The 18,685-nt window shown below is 39.9% G+C and overlaps 1 protein-coding gene across 1 annotated transcript; it reads right to left on the reverse strand.

The window, feature by feature from the left end:
- Window positions 1-8,743: 8,743 nt before the first annotated feature.
- LOC117792331 (homeobox protein HMX3) lies at window positions 8,744-14,108 on the reverse strand. The gene is made up of 3 exons (XM_034632409.1): window positions 13,103-14,108; window positions 12,922-12,991; window positions 8,744-9,776 (listed from the first exon to the last, which is right to left on the reverse strand). The coding sequence occupies exons 1-3, from the start codon at window positions 13,967-13,969 to the stop codon at window positions 9,334-9,336; spliced, it is 1,380 nt and encodes a 459-aa protein (XP_034488300.1). The 5' UTR covers window positions 13,970-14,108; the 3' UTR covers window positions 8,744-9,333.
- Window positions 14,109-18,685: the final 4,577 nt, after the last annotated feature.

The following is an 18,685-nucleotide window of genomic DNA, read 5'->3' on the forward strand; positions in this document are numbered from 1 at the left end:
AACAATTTTCAAGTTAACTATTTCTTGATGCACATTTTATCATTCACTGTTTCGAGTTGGCCAAAAACGCGTCGGCAAAAACGCGAGCTGCGGCAACGATAGCGACAGCGACAACGTGCAACGTTCAACATTCAACACAACAACTCGTACACGAACACGAATGCTCAGTTCGCTGCTGCTGCTTCTTCTGCTGCTCTCGTCGACAAATGGCTTTGGCTATTTTACTCTCGCTCTCTCTCTCTCTCTCTTTGCCTCCCACTCTCTGAGTCGTGTATGTGTTGGCGCTCAAGCAACCGGTTTGGAGCGGCCGTTGCGATGTCAAACGAGTTTGATGACGTCACAGCTGCAGCTGCGCAGTCCAGGCTCTAATTGGAATTGCTGTCTCGCTTTAGCTGCCGCGACAGAGGCGTGCTTTGAGTGCGCTAACCATTGGGCCAATCAGAGCACTGCACCCTCCCCTACGCTCTCGCAACCCCCCTCGCTCACACACAGCTCACAACTACAGAGCCATCAGTTCACGAGGCTGTCAACGCGCGTACGTCATCAATTTTTACAATTTGACATGCGTTTACTCAGCTCTCTTGCTCTCCCGTACACCTTTTTTATTTTTTTTTATGTATTTATTCTCTCTCTTTCATTATCGTGCCCTTTCAGTCGATCTGTTTTGGTGTGTGAGGCCGCCTTTCCACGCGGCTGACTGTGTTAATTATCGTAATTGCTAGTGCAGTTTCTGTCCTCTTTTATCGCTCTCCATTCTCCACACTCCACACACCACACACTCTACTCTCCACTCTCGCTCTCTCTCTCTACAACTGGCCCAGCTGCTCGCTGGCGCACTCAATTGTCATCAATAATGATGTCTAGTTTTCAGACTCTTCTTGTACCGTTCTGTTAATTTTTTTCTTTTTTTTAGTTTCTCGTTTGCCTTTTTGCCTTTGTGTGCGTCTATTTTCGCCGCTGATGTATTCGCTGACTGCGGCAATTTGCAAAAACAAAAACGTCTTTAAAATCAGCTTTGGGAAGGTGTCCCCTTTGACGTCGACGCCGACGTCGACGTCGCTGCTGCGTCGCGTCGCTTCGTTTCATTGCCCCATTCTCATTCTTATGGGCAAGTACATGTGTGTGTTAGTGTAGTGTGTCTTAGCTTTATATTGGCACACATCCGTTTGTTTTTTATACACTGCTTTTTTTTTTCGTTTTTGGATTTACTACACACCAGCTGTCGCACACCCTTTCCCTTTCTCTGTCCCTCTCGCTGTCGCCTGTCCCTCTTCTCTGCATTGCATTTAAATTGATTGCAGTAAATCACATTTACCATTTGCTTATGTACGTCCATTGTTCGTGTGTATTTGTGTTTTATTCAATTTCAGCTTTGTTGTTTGTCCTGGTTTTTCTTTTCGACATATCTTTTGCATGCAAATGTCTATTTAACTGCAATGCGCCTCCCACCCCCAGCACGATTTCAGTTAAGTGAAATGATGCAACTGTTGAACCGAAATCGATAATACATTTTATACTCTTATTAGCTAGTAGTACCTTAGCTAAAAGGAAAGTCTGCAGTCGAAATAACTTATTAATTAAACTGAAATAAGGAATTTCAAAATTAAAATGAACATTATTCAAGTATTATTGAAAAATATTTAACCTAAAAATTATAAGAATTGAGAATCGAATTCTTGATCGTGAAACTAATTTAATATGTCATCGGTCCGACAAATTGCAAGCATTAAAATTTTAAATTCTTCTTGTTCTTATTATTTTTTGACTTACGGAAAGAAAAGGCGGCAATATTTAAAAATAACTTGATTTGCTTAAGATGTACCAAATTTGTTGTCTTTAGCCCTAATAGTTTCTGAGATCTTAGAGTTAATACAGACGGACTGACAGCCGAAACTTATTATTAATGTGGCATTATCTGTAAATCTTTAAGGATAGAGTGTAGGGTAGTGAAAGTAAAGTACTTACAACTTACTTTCCCTTTTAGTTTTGTTATCTTTCAATGCCGTTGCCTGGCATTTACCGTTAGTTTCTTCATTGTTTCGCTTAGAAGCTGGCCGTGTTCCTTGATTAATGCCTGCACTTGACTGACTTAAATGTTTTTTATTGTGTTATTGTTTCTTTGGTTCAATTTAGGAAATTTGGCGCATAGCAACGCGTCCGTCTGTCAGCTGTCTTCCATTGGTGTTCATGTGAATTGCGAGTTTACCCGTACTCGTACTCGTACTCGTATTTTAAATCAATTACTGAATGCCACTTAATTGGGCGCCTCAATAGACGCGACACGCCCTGTCAATCATAATTAGCGCGCGCCCCTAGCAAACACTCACTCGATTCAGTCACTCGATTCACAAGGCACTCATTCGAGCATTCGACGCGCCTCTAATTCTGCAAATTCATAAGCCAAATGTATCGGTATCCTTTTCATTAGTCAGCACAAGATGGCCGACACCGAGTGTTCATTAAAACCTCATAAATAGCTGAAGTGTTTATTGTCACACACTCACACACACATGCACACACATCATATACAAGTTCTACAGCTGGCAATCCCAAATCCCCAGAGATTGGCAACTCCTGAGAGAGGAAGAGAGGGCTCTTTACATACAAGCATTGTATTTGTATACAATATCATTTGCTTTGGTACTCGTTGAATGGTTATGGTTATGTTTAGGGGCAGGGGTATAGGATATAGGGTATTGGGTATAGCAGAGGGAGCACGAGTGTCACTTGGTAATAAAGTCATTGGCATTGTCGTTGTTGCCAAATTTGTCACGCCCCTTGGCGGGCACGACTGCCGGCAATGCATTAATGTCGCCTTTTGTTTAGCTACGGCTTTGACTTTGACTTGGACTTGGACTCCGGCTGCGCTTGCGCCTGCGACTGCGGCTGTTGATGAAGTTGTGCCATGTAGTTGTCAACATTCAACATTCAACAACAAAAGGGATCCCAAAACCGGCCCAAAACCTGGCTGAAATGCCTGCCAATTAATGACAACCCTGCTGCTGCTTCAGCTGTGCCCAAAACTGTGACGAATGCGCTTATGAGTGCCAAAAAGCGGGACATTCTGCAGAAGCGTTACTCAGATTCAGATGCAAAAGGGCGACACCTGTAGCTGACAAATCATTATGCAGATTTTGACCACAAACCGATAGCGTGTAACTAAATGTTGTGTCAGGCTACAGAACATATCTATAGGAATATTAACTGGAATCTGCAGCTGAGATCGTGGGACCAACCTGATGATCTGGCAATGATATCTTCAGCCTCAATTGGAGCAGAAAGCCGCAAGAATATTATAACTTGAAATGACAACAGAGTATCAACAATTTAGAAGTAGTTTCTACCGCATTCGTATAATGATCGTTTATCCAGAAGAAGATACAGAAAATTGGTATCGAGTCTTGAGGGCAAGCGGCGGTTTGTCTGGGCCAAATGGCAATTTGTATATCTTTGTGATAAATCAAAATATTATCAATAACAAAATCGGTAGCTGTTTGCCCTTTGGGAGCATTTGAGGTGTATCTCTTTCTTGTGGTCAGGCAAAGAATTTAAAACTGAAAACTGATCACCGAAAAACGAATACCGAACGATCAAAAAAGCATTTCTGAGTGCTCGTCTTTAATTTGTATGCAAATTGAAGTTGAATCTTTGATGAAGCTTAATGTCTGCGGCTTGACTGTGTGTGTGTATGTGTGTGTGTGTGTGGATTACTGGTGGTTTTACTGCTGGATCTGGTGGTTGAGGAGCTCTTGTGTGACAGACATTAACACTTTTTTAGTTGGAGCTGTGAAACTTTGGATTTTCACAAATTTCAATAAATGCTAAGGTCTTTGTTCTTATCGATGATGTAGCGGTATGGCGTCAACGTCAATTCATTGCCATCAAACGAATTAAGTGGCCATAACGACTTTAGAATGGGTCGCATTGCCGGCGCGTCAAGCGAATTCCACAATACACACATATATACCATTTATATACTATACATATAGATAAGGCCCCAAGGGAATCTCAACGTGTGTGTTCTGCACGCGCAGCAGCTAATTGGATGGTAGCTGGGAAGATGGGAAGATGGAAGATGCGACTCGATATGGATTCTGTTCTGGCGGCTTTTGCTGTGTGATCTTTATGTGATTGTACTTAGCTGCTACCAGGTTAAAGTTGAGCTTTATCTGCTTTAAATGAAGGCACTGCATCTTAAAGATAACTAAAGCTGCTGCTAGATAGAATCTAGTAAATACTTTGACTGAAGACAGATTTTGATTTGAACAGTGCCCAATTTATTTTGACTTATTTTAATATATTTCTTAAATTGTTTCCCAATTTTTATTTCTTTTCTTTAAATATGACATATAGCCAATTACGTTTTATGCCAAAGGAACTTAGAAATAAATTTTAGAACAACATGAAGGAGAATCGAGAACAGTTATTTTTGTAACCAAAAAGCCTTACAATTTGTAGTTTTTAATTGCAATTTTACTAGTTTTGTGTTCCTCGTTTTTAACCCAATTGTGGTAATTTTAGTATTATTTGTCGAAAATTCGTATAAGGAATGATTTAATTGTTCTATAGATTAATGTTTGCCTTTCATAATTTACAACTTCATTAACAGTTTGGCCAGAATCGTAACGAATCATAAGATTTCATTCATGAATTCAAACAAATTATGAAGCTCTTTTGGATTGTAGCATGGAAATACGCTGCATCATCAGTTGAATCAACTAAATGAATGAAATGAATGAAACAAATTGCTCTCAGTGTGCTTAGCTTGCCATTTTCTGCTGTATCATTTCCATTTTTATTTTTGATGCATATTATCCTTTTTGGCCTCACACAAACAAACACAGATATAGATACAACTACAACTACAAATGTAGAGGCAGTAAAAGTCCGCGAGCGGCATTTTTGGTATAAAAGAAGCCCGAGGTGTCGGCTGTAAGCTAATTGGAAGCATGTTCAAAGGTACCGCCACCAAATTAAGTATGAGTTACCAATTTAGCTTTTATATCTCTATCGCACACACAAACACACAGCAAACACACATAGGCACACACACACCGAGACAGAGAGAGACTTGTTCTCAAACACAGACAGAAGCAAAGGCATTCTCAGAGTTGCGGATGCGCTGATCGTCGCTTTGGGGGGGCAACTCTCAGTCTCTCTCTCTCTCTCCCTCTCTATACATCTCTCTGTTGCTCTCTTAACTGGTTTGCATTGCTCTCACAACAAAGTTGTAATTGCAGTCCTTTGATTGCATTTGTGTGCCAAGCTGAATTGTTTACATTTATCATAATCAGCACTGGGCAAAAGTTGGCTGTAAGCGCCGCGGGCGCAACTTTTCTTTTGGCAACGGCGCCAGTTAGCCTGGAACTGGAACTGGGAGTGCAACATGGCTGGCACTGCACTTAGGACTGGAACTGGAACTGAGACTGAGACTGGCACTGGCACTGAGGAATGATGTAGGTCGACTAAGGGCAGCACTTGATCTTGCGAGCTGCGATCTCCTCTGACGGAGCATAATTGCTGACAATCTGACTGAGCAGGAAGTACACAAAGGTCTTTAACAAGCAAAGGAGCAAATATGCTAGAGAGTGAGAAAGAGAGAGAGAGAAAAAAATTAAAGACATTTAAATTATATTAGGGAGCAATATAAGGACTATCTGCATCATTTAAGACAATTGCTGCTTCCGCTTTAAATCTCACCCAGCACTCACATAGGTTTCTATGCAAAATCCCAACAGTGATGCCAACTACTCGCTGCAAAAAAAAGACCACTGACCATTTTAAGATGAATACTAAGAATTTTAATCCAAAAGATCGAAGCTCTTATTACAAGAATAAAAATCTTAAATTGTTAGGAAAGTAATAATATATGTACTTTTTTATTTGAAACAAATAATCGACTCGTGGCGTTTTGGTTAGAGACGCCGCTTCAGTTGAAAGCAGCAGTCGCCGGTTCGAGTCCCACACGTTACAAGGTAAAATAACATTTATAAAATTACCAAACCAGAATGAAATGTATGTGTATAAAAATGTACAACAATAATAAATTTAAAAATCATTTTTAGCTATAATATTTTATTTCTTGTTCTTAAATTTTAAGAATATTTATTCTAATAATAATAATTTTTTCTTAATTGAAATGTTTTTAAGACCATGATGTGTTTTCTTACTTGTCGAATTATATGTTCTCGACGAATGCTTTAGACCAAAATATCTTAACTTTGACATCAAAATCTTGATTTTAAAACATTAGTATACCCGTTACTTTAATAATAAGTAAAAGGGTATATTGTGTTTATTTTTTATTAGTTTATTAGTTTTAAAAAATTGGATCTATCCAAAAATGTATCAATCGACAACACTGAATCCCAGCAGCATTTACCCCAAGAGACAGAGAGAGAGACAGAGAGAAGTAAGTAAAGATAAAGGGTGACAGAGAGGGACTGCGTCAACTGCACTCATTAGTCATTTTTAGTTGACTCGATTAATGAGTTTCGACATTTACGCATTTCTACTAGTTGAATTGTATAATAATACCCATGTTAAGCTGGAACTTGACTGCTTTCATCTGGTTTTCTATTTGTTTTGACGGAAGTGCTAAGAGATTTTCCCATAATTAGGAGCTACAATTCCAGCCTCAATTTGCGCGGCAAATTTCTCAGCTACTAAAACTAAATGCTACCGGTAATGGCCGGTAATTTGTGTCCCCCCGTACTCTCATCCACCTTCATTCCCCCTGTATCTTACCAGCTAAATTTGATTCACTCTAACTCTAAAAGTGTTCGCTCTGTCTGTATTGCTGTCTCTGTTTGTCTACAAGAAGAGCCAATGGCTTGATTTCAATTAAACGGCTTCCAGTGCAACTTTCGCCCAGCACTTTCAAAACGCATTAATCACGCCCAGCTCTCGACTCTTCGAGTCGAACAGAGAGTGGGACGGAGAGTTGAATAAAAAGAGTTTCTTTATCTTGGGGCATGCGTCGCATTGTCACACATTTGAAAATGAAAATAAATTGCTTTTAACTAAAAGTTAGCTCTTGTCGACATCGAGTCCAATTTCAAGTCCGATCTCATGCATATGCAATAGGGTTTTCCGCCTAGTTTACGAACTGTGAGAGACAATCGAATCGATAAGCGCCAAATTAAAGAGATCCAAAAGCAAAACCGATCTTTAGTCAGCTCTGTTGCTTCTTCTCCCTGCCTCATCATCAGCTTCTATTTCAGCTACTTCAATCGGTCGGCATCATTAGCAGCGGAATTGATAGCTTGATTATTCAAATTATTAACAAACGATCGGCGGACGGTTTCGAGTGTTTGTTGGCCAGGCCAAAAGCGACGATTGATGGCGCGCTTCAGTTTCGGAAAGTGCTCAGGTGCAGGTCACAGACAGACTCCAACTCAGTGTCAGAGTCAGAGTCAAAGTGGAAGAGTTTGAGTTTGAGTTGAGAGTGAAAAATGTGCGCGCCAGCGGCGGCGTCCAAAGCCTTTGAACTTGGCCGCAAACGGTAGCCAACGCAAGTTTCGTCCGTCCATTTCACTTGGAAATATTTGAAAACGATTAAAATTAAATACAAATATCATAGGCGACTGCCAAATACTCTGTTTAATTTTTACTGATATCTAGAAAATGTTTAGAGATAAATATAGCTAGTATGGCTAAGTATACGCTGTAAAGAATATTAATAATAATTTAAATATTTTTCAAATACTAAAATAATATTTGGAAATTTTGTTGTACTCCCTAAAACCATGTAAAACTCGATTTGTATTAAACTAACTTATTTTTATAAATGTTGTATACCCCAAATAGATGGCAAAAATATTACAGGGTATAAATAATTAAAAAAGTTTAAATTTAATTCAAGAAAAGTCCAATTGATATGAATAAAATGTTGCTGAAAGTTGTCTTCGCTTTCAAAAATTTATTACAGGGTATATTGATTGCTTAAAAATTAATAAATATTGAAATAATTTAAGTAAATTTCATATGCAAATTGGTTGCGAGCTGCAAAACGCGCTCGGCTTTAAACACTTGAAGCGGTTTATTTTTTTTGTTCTGTGGCCAACTCGTTTTATTTTTTCTCTTTGTTTTTGCCAAGTGATTAAATTAATAATTAATTAGTTTAAATTTTGAATAACGGTTGTAAATAATCATTAATAAAAATTAAAAAAGATTTCTTTTATTTTAAGAGCTTTCCGAGACTGAACCCGAAACAGAGACTACAATTAGCGCCACAAAGTTGATTCAGAATTTAAATTCAAATTCAAACGATTCCAAGAGTTACGGAGTGAAAAGTAGAGAAATGGAAGCTCTTTTAACTCGTTTCTCAAATGACCCGCGACTTCTGCGTTGTTTTGCTTAAATATGCTCAAATTTATTGGCAACAATTTGAATATTTGTTTCAACCATAAAATGGGTTAAAAAGTGTATAACAAAGCTGTGCGATTGCTTCTATATCGGGCCATAATATACAGACCAGTGGATGAGCTTGTATTTATTCAATAGGTATTCACAGTGGCGTCGAATTAGTCGATAGGTAGATTTCGGCTTGAAAATCTATTAACTGAACCAATTCCGAATTATAAATGGGTCTATTACTTTCTTATTGAAGAATATTTGTAAAAATACGGTAAATAAAACAATCAATTTTAAATATCAAAAGAACTTTTATTCAATAATTATATCCAAAACAATTTTTTTCGACTATGGAACTTTTAATTCTAAATTTGTTATTGTTGTTATATTGGAAATAATTTTTTTTAAATTGGTCAATGTTCGAAAAGTTTTTATACTCTTTGCTGTATTTTTTGGTGGCTCTGAAAAGAGCCGATTGGATTAAAATTCATTGCTTGTTAATTGTGTCGAAGCTGGTGGGTTTTGTTGTTGCCTGTTGCATGATTTGGCCATAATAGACCTTAGTCCGGATTTCTCAGGCCACATACATGCTGTTGCATGCCTCATTCATGGCCTTAGTCCTTGTTTGGCTTCCGCTTGGCTTGCATTTTGTATGCTTTGTGCCTTTGCCACATTAATTCGATTGTCACATCCGTGTCAAATAAAATCACAAGAGACTCACAGCGGAGTCTCTCCATCTTTAATCTCTATCTCTCTCTCCCTGGCTCTTCCACTTGCTACAGGTGCTGAGGGGATAACTGGAGCTTAAGGCCTTAGCTTTAGCTCCTATTCCCTTCTCCTTGCACTGTGGCTCCAAAATTAAACAAAATGCACAACTCGTCTCGCAGTCGTTTGATGATAATGTCGCCCTCAATACTTTGCTCACTTTCTGTACCATTCATCAGGTTGCATATGCGCTGTACGCATCCCACCGCCCACTCATTTGGGTGGCGCTCCCAGGGATTGGGCAGCGGACACGGAAACGGGAACGGGCACGCCCACCATTCCCGCGGCGGCAGCAGCTGCAGCCAGGCCAACCATATCAGCCTCGTGCATGGGCTTCTTCTTGAGGATGCTCAGATCGTTGACATTCTCGAGAAATGATTTGTGGGCCGAGAAGACTTTGACGCTATCAAAGTCCTTTTTGAGCTCCTCGATGTCTCGCTTCTGCTTGGCCCGACGATTCTGGAACCAGGTGATCACCTGTGCATTCGATAGTCCCAGCGAGGCAGCGATCTCATCACGATCCGCGGGCGATAGATACTTCTGATAGAGAAAGCGTTTCTCCAGCTCAAAGATCTGATGGTTGGTAAATGCAGTGCGTGATTTGCGTTTCTTCTTGGGCTGCGGTCGGTTCGAGAATATATCCAAGTGCGACTTATCTGCAACAGACAAAGAGAGAGCGAGAGGGAGAGAAAGAAACGGAGATTAGTATCGAGTTTGTTTGCAAGTCAAACCGGTTAAATTGAACACGAGTGTTAACAAGCGAATTTGTAAGTCGCATTAGAAATACTTTGTAATTGCCATAGCCGAGTGTTAATTAAATCGCTGTGATTTATAAACTTAAATGATTTAATTGCAAGCGCTTTTCTTATAATTCGCCATATAATTAACTCTTGATTAATTGCTCAACCTGCGAGAGTTGGGGGCGTTATTGACTTGGCTCTCGGACTTTGGCTAAGTGCATTTGTCTTGTTTACCATTTGATTTATAATTGTTATTGACACCCACAAATCAGTCATAAATGTTGCTTAATTAACAAGCGACTTGATTGCAATTTACAATTATACAGTTGCATAACTTCCTGAACAGAAAGAGAGAGGGAGAGAAGGAGAGAAAGTAAGACTGAGTAACAATCTACTCAATCCAAAGTTTGTTTATGGTCGCCTTCAAAGTATCAGATGTTACTGCTACTAATCATAAATATGCATATTTATACACAATATATATAGTAAATATATACATATATTGGAACCGGTTGTATTGGAGCACTTCACACCCATTCCGATTGCTTGTCAAACAAACTAGCCCGGCATTAAATACTAATTAAACGCTTTCAGTCGCGACTAAATTAGTATATTTGAAATGCAAAACGCATTAATTTGCCTATTTGTTGTTATCTCGACCACGTTTTGTAACCCAAAACCCATTAGGCACTTGAGACAGTGTGCCCCCAACTTCAATACATACATATTGCATATAGATGATATACATTTGCTGTAAATGTTTGTTTTTTATCGCAGACTCATTAAGTAATTTCTGTGACTTATCTACCTAACTGGAAGAAAGAGTGAGAGAGTGAGAAAGAGAGAGTGAATGTGCTGGCCACTTGGGCACACTTGGTCTGTCCTCAGGGTCTCAGGTGTCCACTTACACACATACACACACGTACATGTTTTCCCTCATTATGAGCATTAAGAACATTTAAGGGGTGGTTTGTTTTGGCTGCATTTGTCAACCGTCTGTGTACTGAGAAACCTTTCACTTTATGCACTCCCAACAATATGGTAAAATATGTCTTGAAATTTGAGTTCGACTCGACTGCGATTGCTTTCCAAGTACGAGTTGCCTCCTCGCGTTCCTACGTTTTCATTTGTGGCAATACCAAGAACTGGCAACAGAGCCAGACATCGTGTCTGACATAGAAAGTTGAAAAACTTTATCTAAAATTCTAAACTATGATTTTTAGATGAGCATCAAAAGTCAATTAACCTGATCTCGAAGTAACTTTATCTTAATTTTAAAAGATACTGAAATTGTGATTGATTTAGTTATCATATAATTTATTTGGAATTTAAATGTGCATTCTGATAAGATTTTTTTTTTTTTTTTTTGATAAATTTGTTCAATTATCATAAGATGAAGATAAAGATAAATTTTTAAAATGTTATCAGTTTTTTTATTTCACGCTTCCTAGTATCAACTATATTTGTAGCCCTCTCTCCCTTCCCCTCTCAGTCTACCCGAGTGTCAATAACATTAATGTGCTTCAAATTGGACTATTTGTGTATACAGTAACTGTTAAACTATTCGGATATAATACAAGTTTATCGAGCCAACTTCTTGTTGCTGATTGACAAACGATGAACGCTGTGAATCCCAACGACAGCCAAAAGTCGTAAATACATCGTCTATGGTTGTACAACATTCGATAAATACCCAAATGAATATGAGTACCCGTACTCGTGTCTGTTTTGGGTTTGATTACAGTGCGTCTAATATGCTTATGACTACAGCTATCAGCTGCGGTTGGGGGCATGTCATTTATTAGTTTTGTGCAGCGGCAACAACAGTAATTTAACCAAATGGAAACGGCATGTTAATTGTGCACAACAAAAAACTAAAAACAACAAAAACAAAAAACTCTATTAGGTAATGAACATGAGCTAAGTTGGCCGCTGGCTAATTGTTGCTAATCGTTGCAGAATCGACACGAATGCACAAAATACGAGTATAGACAAGGCGCATATGGAAGATATATGGATATAGCCATAGTTATTAAGTTATAGCTATAGTTATAGTTGTAGTTGTAGCTATTAAACAATAATTACCATGAAAACACAAATGTTTAAGAGGTAGGGTGGGCAAATTGAAGTTGGGACTTGCGGGGAGTATGGGGTCTATGTGTGGGGGTTGGGGTGGTTCCCTCTGTCTGACACTAAAACGCCCACTTAATGCTGCAAATGAGTGTAAACATGAACTGTGACTGAGAGTGTGACAGATGCGGGTGTATTGTCAATGATATGGAAAATTAAAGTTATTAAGTAGGAAAGTATCGTTAAATAAAGTAAATATACTCGTACTTCCATGACCTTAGTTAAAATACTCAATTAGAAGTCTAAGATGTCTTAGGTAATTATATTTATTGATACATATTCAAAACAAAATATTTAAAATGAAATTTCAAATTCTAAATATTTCCTCTTTTATTTTCATACATCTATTTCCAAATTTAATTCTTGTTTTGGCCTTTCAGTTCAACGATATACCCCTTCTATAACCCATTCCAAGCTAATTCTATTTATAAATATATTTTAAATATATTATTTATTCATTTATCTGTAATTTGTTTTGGTTTTCGGTTTTTGGCACATGCCGACAATTAATTGGAAGACAAAAGCTAAAAATTAGTTAGAAACGGAAATGGGTATGGAACCAACTGATGATCGTTCATTTCAATTAGGCAAATGTTCGTTTTCGTATTTGTATTCACAAAACAAAAATTGCTTGAAAATTAATGGGTTGCTGATACTCGTATTTGAATTAAAGGCCCCAAAACATTGAGCATTCAACATTCATGCATTCGATCCAATTCATTTCAATTTCGAGAACAATGCCAAATATTGAGACATTTGTCAATGGAACATTTATATGCTAATCGATCGATCGATCGACTGCTGATAAAAAAAAGCCCAACTCCTAATTTGTGCAATTTATGAGCATGACAAGTGCTGAATTGTCATGGGTTGGGGAAAGAGAAAAGTAATTGGAATTGAAATTGAAATTAAAATAGGAATGGGAATTTACCTTGTGACTCGTCAAAGTCCTTGGTGGTCATCTGGAAGAGTGCATCCAGTGGTGTGCCATTGGCTTTGGCCTTCGCCTCAGCAGCGGCAACGGCAGCAGCGCTGCTCGCATTGCCCGCCGCTTGGGAGGGACTTGAGGCATTGCCCGATCCGCTGGAGGCATGACGCTCGCGCTCCGAGGCTGCCTGGGACGATGACTGAGGGCTGTGACTGCGACGAGCTGCTGCGCCGGCGGCGGCAGCGGCAGCAGCTGAATCCCTGACTATCTCCGGGGAGCAGCAATCGCTGGCAGCGGAGCTGGAACGATCCGAGCCGCTCTCGGAGGGAATAATGTCCATGCCCATGTGACGCAGCAGCTGGGCCTGGGCATTGAAGTGCTCCTGCAGCTGGCGATGGTAGTCCAGGGCCAGGCGCTGCTCGTAGTGCAGCAGGGCCGAGGGAATGAAGGGTCGGACGGGCATTGGGCCCAGCAGATGATCCCACGGACGCACAATCTGGCCACCGGGCAGCAACATGGCAGCCGCTGCTGGATGCATGTCCAGCGGCTCAGTGCGGGGTTGCAGCAGACCAGCGGCTGGACGAGCAGCGGGTGGAGCCAGCAGTGTGGAAGCCGGAGGTGGCGAGCTGGAGGCACAGCGCTGCTTCTCCGAGTGTCCCAGAATGTCTGCAATGGAGAAGCTCTTGACGCCCTCAATGGCTGACTTGGTGGTGTTGGTGTTGGTCTGCGGTGCCGGTGCCGCTGCCGGTGGACTGGGTGTTTGTTCCCGCGGCTCCGAGGAGGAGGAGGACATGCGCAGGCGCTTTAGCGGTTGAAAATAATCCTCCGGCAGCGCACCGACGGCGCTGCGTGTCAGGCCAGCAGCGGCGGCGGCGGCGGCAGCGGCAGCATGTTGCTGCATCAGCAGCTGCTGTTGCTGGAGAAGATCAATGGTGGCGGCGCGCGGATGATGCAGCTGATGGTGCTGCGTCGGCAACGGGCTGGGAGCGCCGCCGACGGAAATCTCGGATTCGGCAGGACTGGCCGGTCTCATTGTGGGCGGACAGAGCATTTAGGCACTGGCTTTTAAAACGGGGCTAATCACACACACACACAGGCACACACACAGAGAGATGTTGTGGGAGTTGGCAACTTCTCAGTTGGCTTTCACTCAAAGCACTAATCGATCTGCGTTGATTTGTTGGCCTTTTGGATGCCAATGTCAAGAAACTTTGCACTTGAGTTTGTAGATTTTAGTGGTACACTTGATGTCTGCGTCTTGTTAATACTCGCAAGTAAGTACTTTAGTATATCTATGTATGTGTTGTATATATATATATGAATACACAAATATCAATCAGTGACGTGCAACGTGCAACGCGCAGCGATAAACGATTAACGATGAACGATGTACGATGGAGAAACAACGACGCTGATCCAATAGGAGGACCTCTCAACTCGACGTTTCACAGTCAACTGTTCGAAACTAGATTGAAGATTGGTTTGCTAACTAGACACGTCGATATTTCTTCAGTTCTTTTGCTGCCCTCGCCGCTCTCTCCTCTCTCACTCTCTCACTCGCTGTGTGTGTGTGCGAGTGTCGACGCTCGTTTGCGTGTGTGCATGCCGTCTCTTTAACATCGTTTGCTCTCTCGTCGTCGTGTCTCGTTTGTCGGTGGTTAAACTCGGCAATCAAATCATAACTGCACAACAAGCGCGCTCTCTGCGCTTTCTCTCTCTCTCCCTCTCTCTCTGTCTCTCTGAGACAACCAGTTTGCCATTGCCCACGTGCGTTAGAGCGAGGCGTCGACAACGGTGTGCTCTCTCGCTCGCTAGCCAATCGGCTGGCCGGAAAGCGATGCCAACAAAAAATAGCAATGGTGGCGTATACGTAACGGTAATTATGGCGTTCATCATGCGCCAAGCGTTCGAGCGAGCTAGCAATAGCGCAAAACGCTTAGCGTGAGTGGAAACAAAAACTCAAAAAAAAAACAAGCCCCAACACAAATGCGACGCTCCTCAGTTTGTAACGAGACTGTATTTAGTATTTGAAACTCTGCAAAGTTTTCACAGCTTCGGCAGCGACGCGACCGAGACTTCCTCCCCTGTCTCCCTCTCTCTCTTAGCCTCGGCTCCCTTGCCAGTGTTTTTAATGACGCATGTAGACTATCAGCCATGCCCCCCGAACTCTGTCGTGCTTAATTGTCAAGCGTTTGCATTTAATTTGTTGCAAGAAAAACGTTTAATTTATATGAATATGCCACACAACGCAAATAGGCAATAATTCTCACAATGAAATAATAAGAAGAGGGCACTTCAATCTTCATATATAGTACATTTGGAAGCTACAAATTTAATTTATAAATTAATTGAATATAAATTTGAAGACTTTACATTCAACACTGTCGATAAATCATATCTGGCTTAATTAGAAGGCAATGACAATGCTAAAATAATAATTCTTATTATGTTTAATATTCCACACTCGAGCATAGGTGACAATTCGACTAATTTTCCGGCGGCTAGAAATGTGACTTCCTATAGCTTTTAAATTTACAGTATGTCAATTAATTGTTTGCACAAAAACAAAATTTACCAAAAAATTTGGTTTTTTTTATATTTTATTACAGATGGTGGGGGTTTTTAAAAGTAAAGAAAAAATAATAGTGAGGTTTAATGTGCTAACTAATTTTTAAAAATGTAAAACCTGTTTTACTATAGATGGGTAGGATTCTTAAAACAAGCTAAAAATAAATTAATAATAAGATTTAATGTGCTTTATTATTTTTAAATATAAAAACCAAAAAAAAAAATAAATAAATAAATAATAATACATGATAATAAATAAATAATAACCAAAAAAGTAGCTGCATGCAATTTTTCATATCTTGTCCTTTAAAGACGAGGCATCACATCCATTTATTTATACAACTTAGAGACAACTAAAATGTTTTATGCCTTCGTCTTCACTTCTTTGTTCAATTGTCGACACATTTTGTTTGGCATAGAAACATTGCTAACACTTACAGGCCCGACAAGCTGCTCATAATCCTTTTAATTGAAACAAATGCGCATTTACTGCAACACCCAAAACAGAACAATGGGCCCAAAAGCAGTCCAACAGAGCGACCACGGGCAGCACAAAAGGCGTCAAGGCGTCTGAAAACAATGGGCCAAAAGGTCTATTAGCTAAACGCTCTTAAGAATCAAAATCGAAATCGAAATTCGAAACCAATTGCCGTCGCTGCAGGATACTAAATGAAAAAGGAATCGCCGTCGCATCGCAGGCAGCCGACGGAGGCAGAGACGGAGGCAGAGGCGAAGGCAGCGCTCGACTTTAGCCGCAGTGGGTCCCGGATCCCGGGCAGAGCGGACTACCTGGCGGTCAGCGGTTGCTGCTGCTGCTGCTGTTGTTGATAAGGACTAATCACACAAATATTTGAGCATTGGGTTTGTGATTGAGTTTCGCCGCGGCGGCCAAATAAAGCGGCGCGTTTGATTTCTCCAGTTTAGCGCTTCTGTATTGCCCCAGCGCCTTTTATATTCTTTTTTTTTATAATTCTAATTTCTTATTTCTTTCTTCTTGGCGGCTATTAGTGTATCTATTAGATACACACACGCATTGAGATACCGATTGACTGTGTTTGAGACAGAGAGAGAGAGAGAGAGAGATGCATGCTGCGTGGGAAAACCTGCGGTGTTAATTACACCGGCAAAGTCCTTGAGCAAAGCCAATTTTGGAAAATCCTTTGGAAAGGAAAGTCAATTTACACCTTCCACCTGTGCCTCCATCTGAGGCAATGTCCGCCTCGCTTCATCGTGTGTGTGTTTGTGTGTGTGTGAACGTGTGTGGCTTCATTCACACGCTGATAAATTGTTCCTGCGGTGAAAGTGGTGGAAAGGGTTCATTAATATTCAAATGCGGCTTCCAAATGGCGACGATTTCATTGATTTATCGCTCTGGGTAACCGGGGCAGCTGCATCACAAGCACAGTGGCTACCAGCTGTATCGTCAACAGATACTGTTATTGATACTGGCGGAAACGCAGCAACGCCTGGCTCAATTTTCCATAATTTAGCTGCTTTTCTCGTAGCTACGCTTATCGCCTGAGTAATCGCTCTAAACGATTTCCACTTCAATTTTTATCTTAAACGCAAAATTATGCAGCGCATTCTCAAAAGCAACGACCCACGCCCACAACGAAATATTTGTTATAACCATATATGCCTTTGGGGCGATACTCCATGGCCACAATCTCAACTCAACTCGATTCGACTCCATTCGACTTGACTTGACTTGACTTGGTTTGAGTTGACTTGACTGTAATTGTCAATTAGCAAGCTTTCAACAGCAGCCAGAAACAGCTCGCAGAGTCACAGCTTCCATTTTCGATTTTCTTGGTAGTTTACACAGCTTTTTCGTGGGAGCAGCTGCCTCACAATTTGCATATGCCACGCCGTCACCTTGCCACACAGCTCAACCCACGCAGCATTGACACTTGGCTGTCACCTCCACTTGATGTGGATGTGGATGTTGTTGTGATTTCTGTGCCAGATAACCGTTCCACCTTCAACTGATTGACTGACGTTTGGTAGCATATCGAAAATTACCTCTGGCATTACATAATTATTATTTGGGATTGTAATTAAAATTTCAATGCTTATGCTAAGCGCTAAATGCTTATTATATCATGAAATTTATACTTTTAAACTTGTAAGTTGTTTTTTTTTTATCATTTTAGTTATAATTTAAATATTTAATTTTTACTTGTACACATTTTTTATAATATTAATATGATTTTAGTCAAATGTATATAGTTGATGTTAAAGAAATAAATAAGAATAAAAAATAAAAATAAATTGATATTTTATAGCAATTAATAAAGTTCATTAATTTTATGATTTACGATATCAGACTGCAATTATTTATTTGAATTTATGCAATGTAATTTCTAGCTTGCAATTATTATACAAATATATTTTAGATTTCTCAAGCGTTTCACTTTAACTGGAGTTTTGTGCGTTTTTTGCCTTCTTAGAAATGTTCAGAGAAAGTCTGGAGCTTAAATGTTTTGTGACCGAAAAAAAAACTAAAGAATGCTCATCAAAAAAAAGTAGTTAGACTTAAACCTAAAGACACAAGCGACCATTAAACATTGCCAATTTCACAGTAATCAGCAGCAGCAGGGCCGACAAACAACAAAGTCGGCGCCCAAACAAAAGGCGAATTGTCGACAAAAGTAGCAAATCGAACTAAGCCGTTTAGGGCCACCCACATAGAGGGCAGCCAAAGAGTTGTTGCCACAACAGCAGCAACAATAACAGCATTAGTAGAAGCAACAACAAATACAACAACAACAAGTCAAAGAGCAAGCAAAGAAAATCCGTTTTCCGCTTTCAGGTCAAGATTGGTAGCAAGCACTCGGCCACGCTAATCAAACGCTCCACAATGCCAGCTAAAAGCAAAAAACCTAAATACTAAAAACTTAAAAAAAGCTAACAACTAAAAGTGAGAAACAACGACAACAAATCAAACGCTTGCTGCAAATGGAAAGCACAACAAAAAGTGGAAAACAATGAACAAGCGAATGCTAATTAAAGTGATGCTCAAATTGAAATGTTAAACTTTGAGATTTTCATACCCTGTATTATTTATACTAACATATGTAAATGTATAAACGACTAAATTACATTCGATTTCGGTTTATTAAACATCTCGGCAACACAAGTTTTATATATAAATTATTTTAACAGCTACGATTACAATTCTAAATTTATTTTTAAGTGC

The sequence above is a fragment of the Drosophila innubila genome (genome assembly GCF_004354385.1).
Source record: "Drosophila innubila isolate TH190305 chromosome 3R unlocalized genomic scaffold, UK_Dinn_1.0 2_E_3R, whole genome shotgun sequence".
Lineage (NCBI taxonomy): Eukaryota > Metazoa > Arthropoda > Insecta > Diptera > Drosophilidae > Drosophila > Drosophila innubila.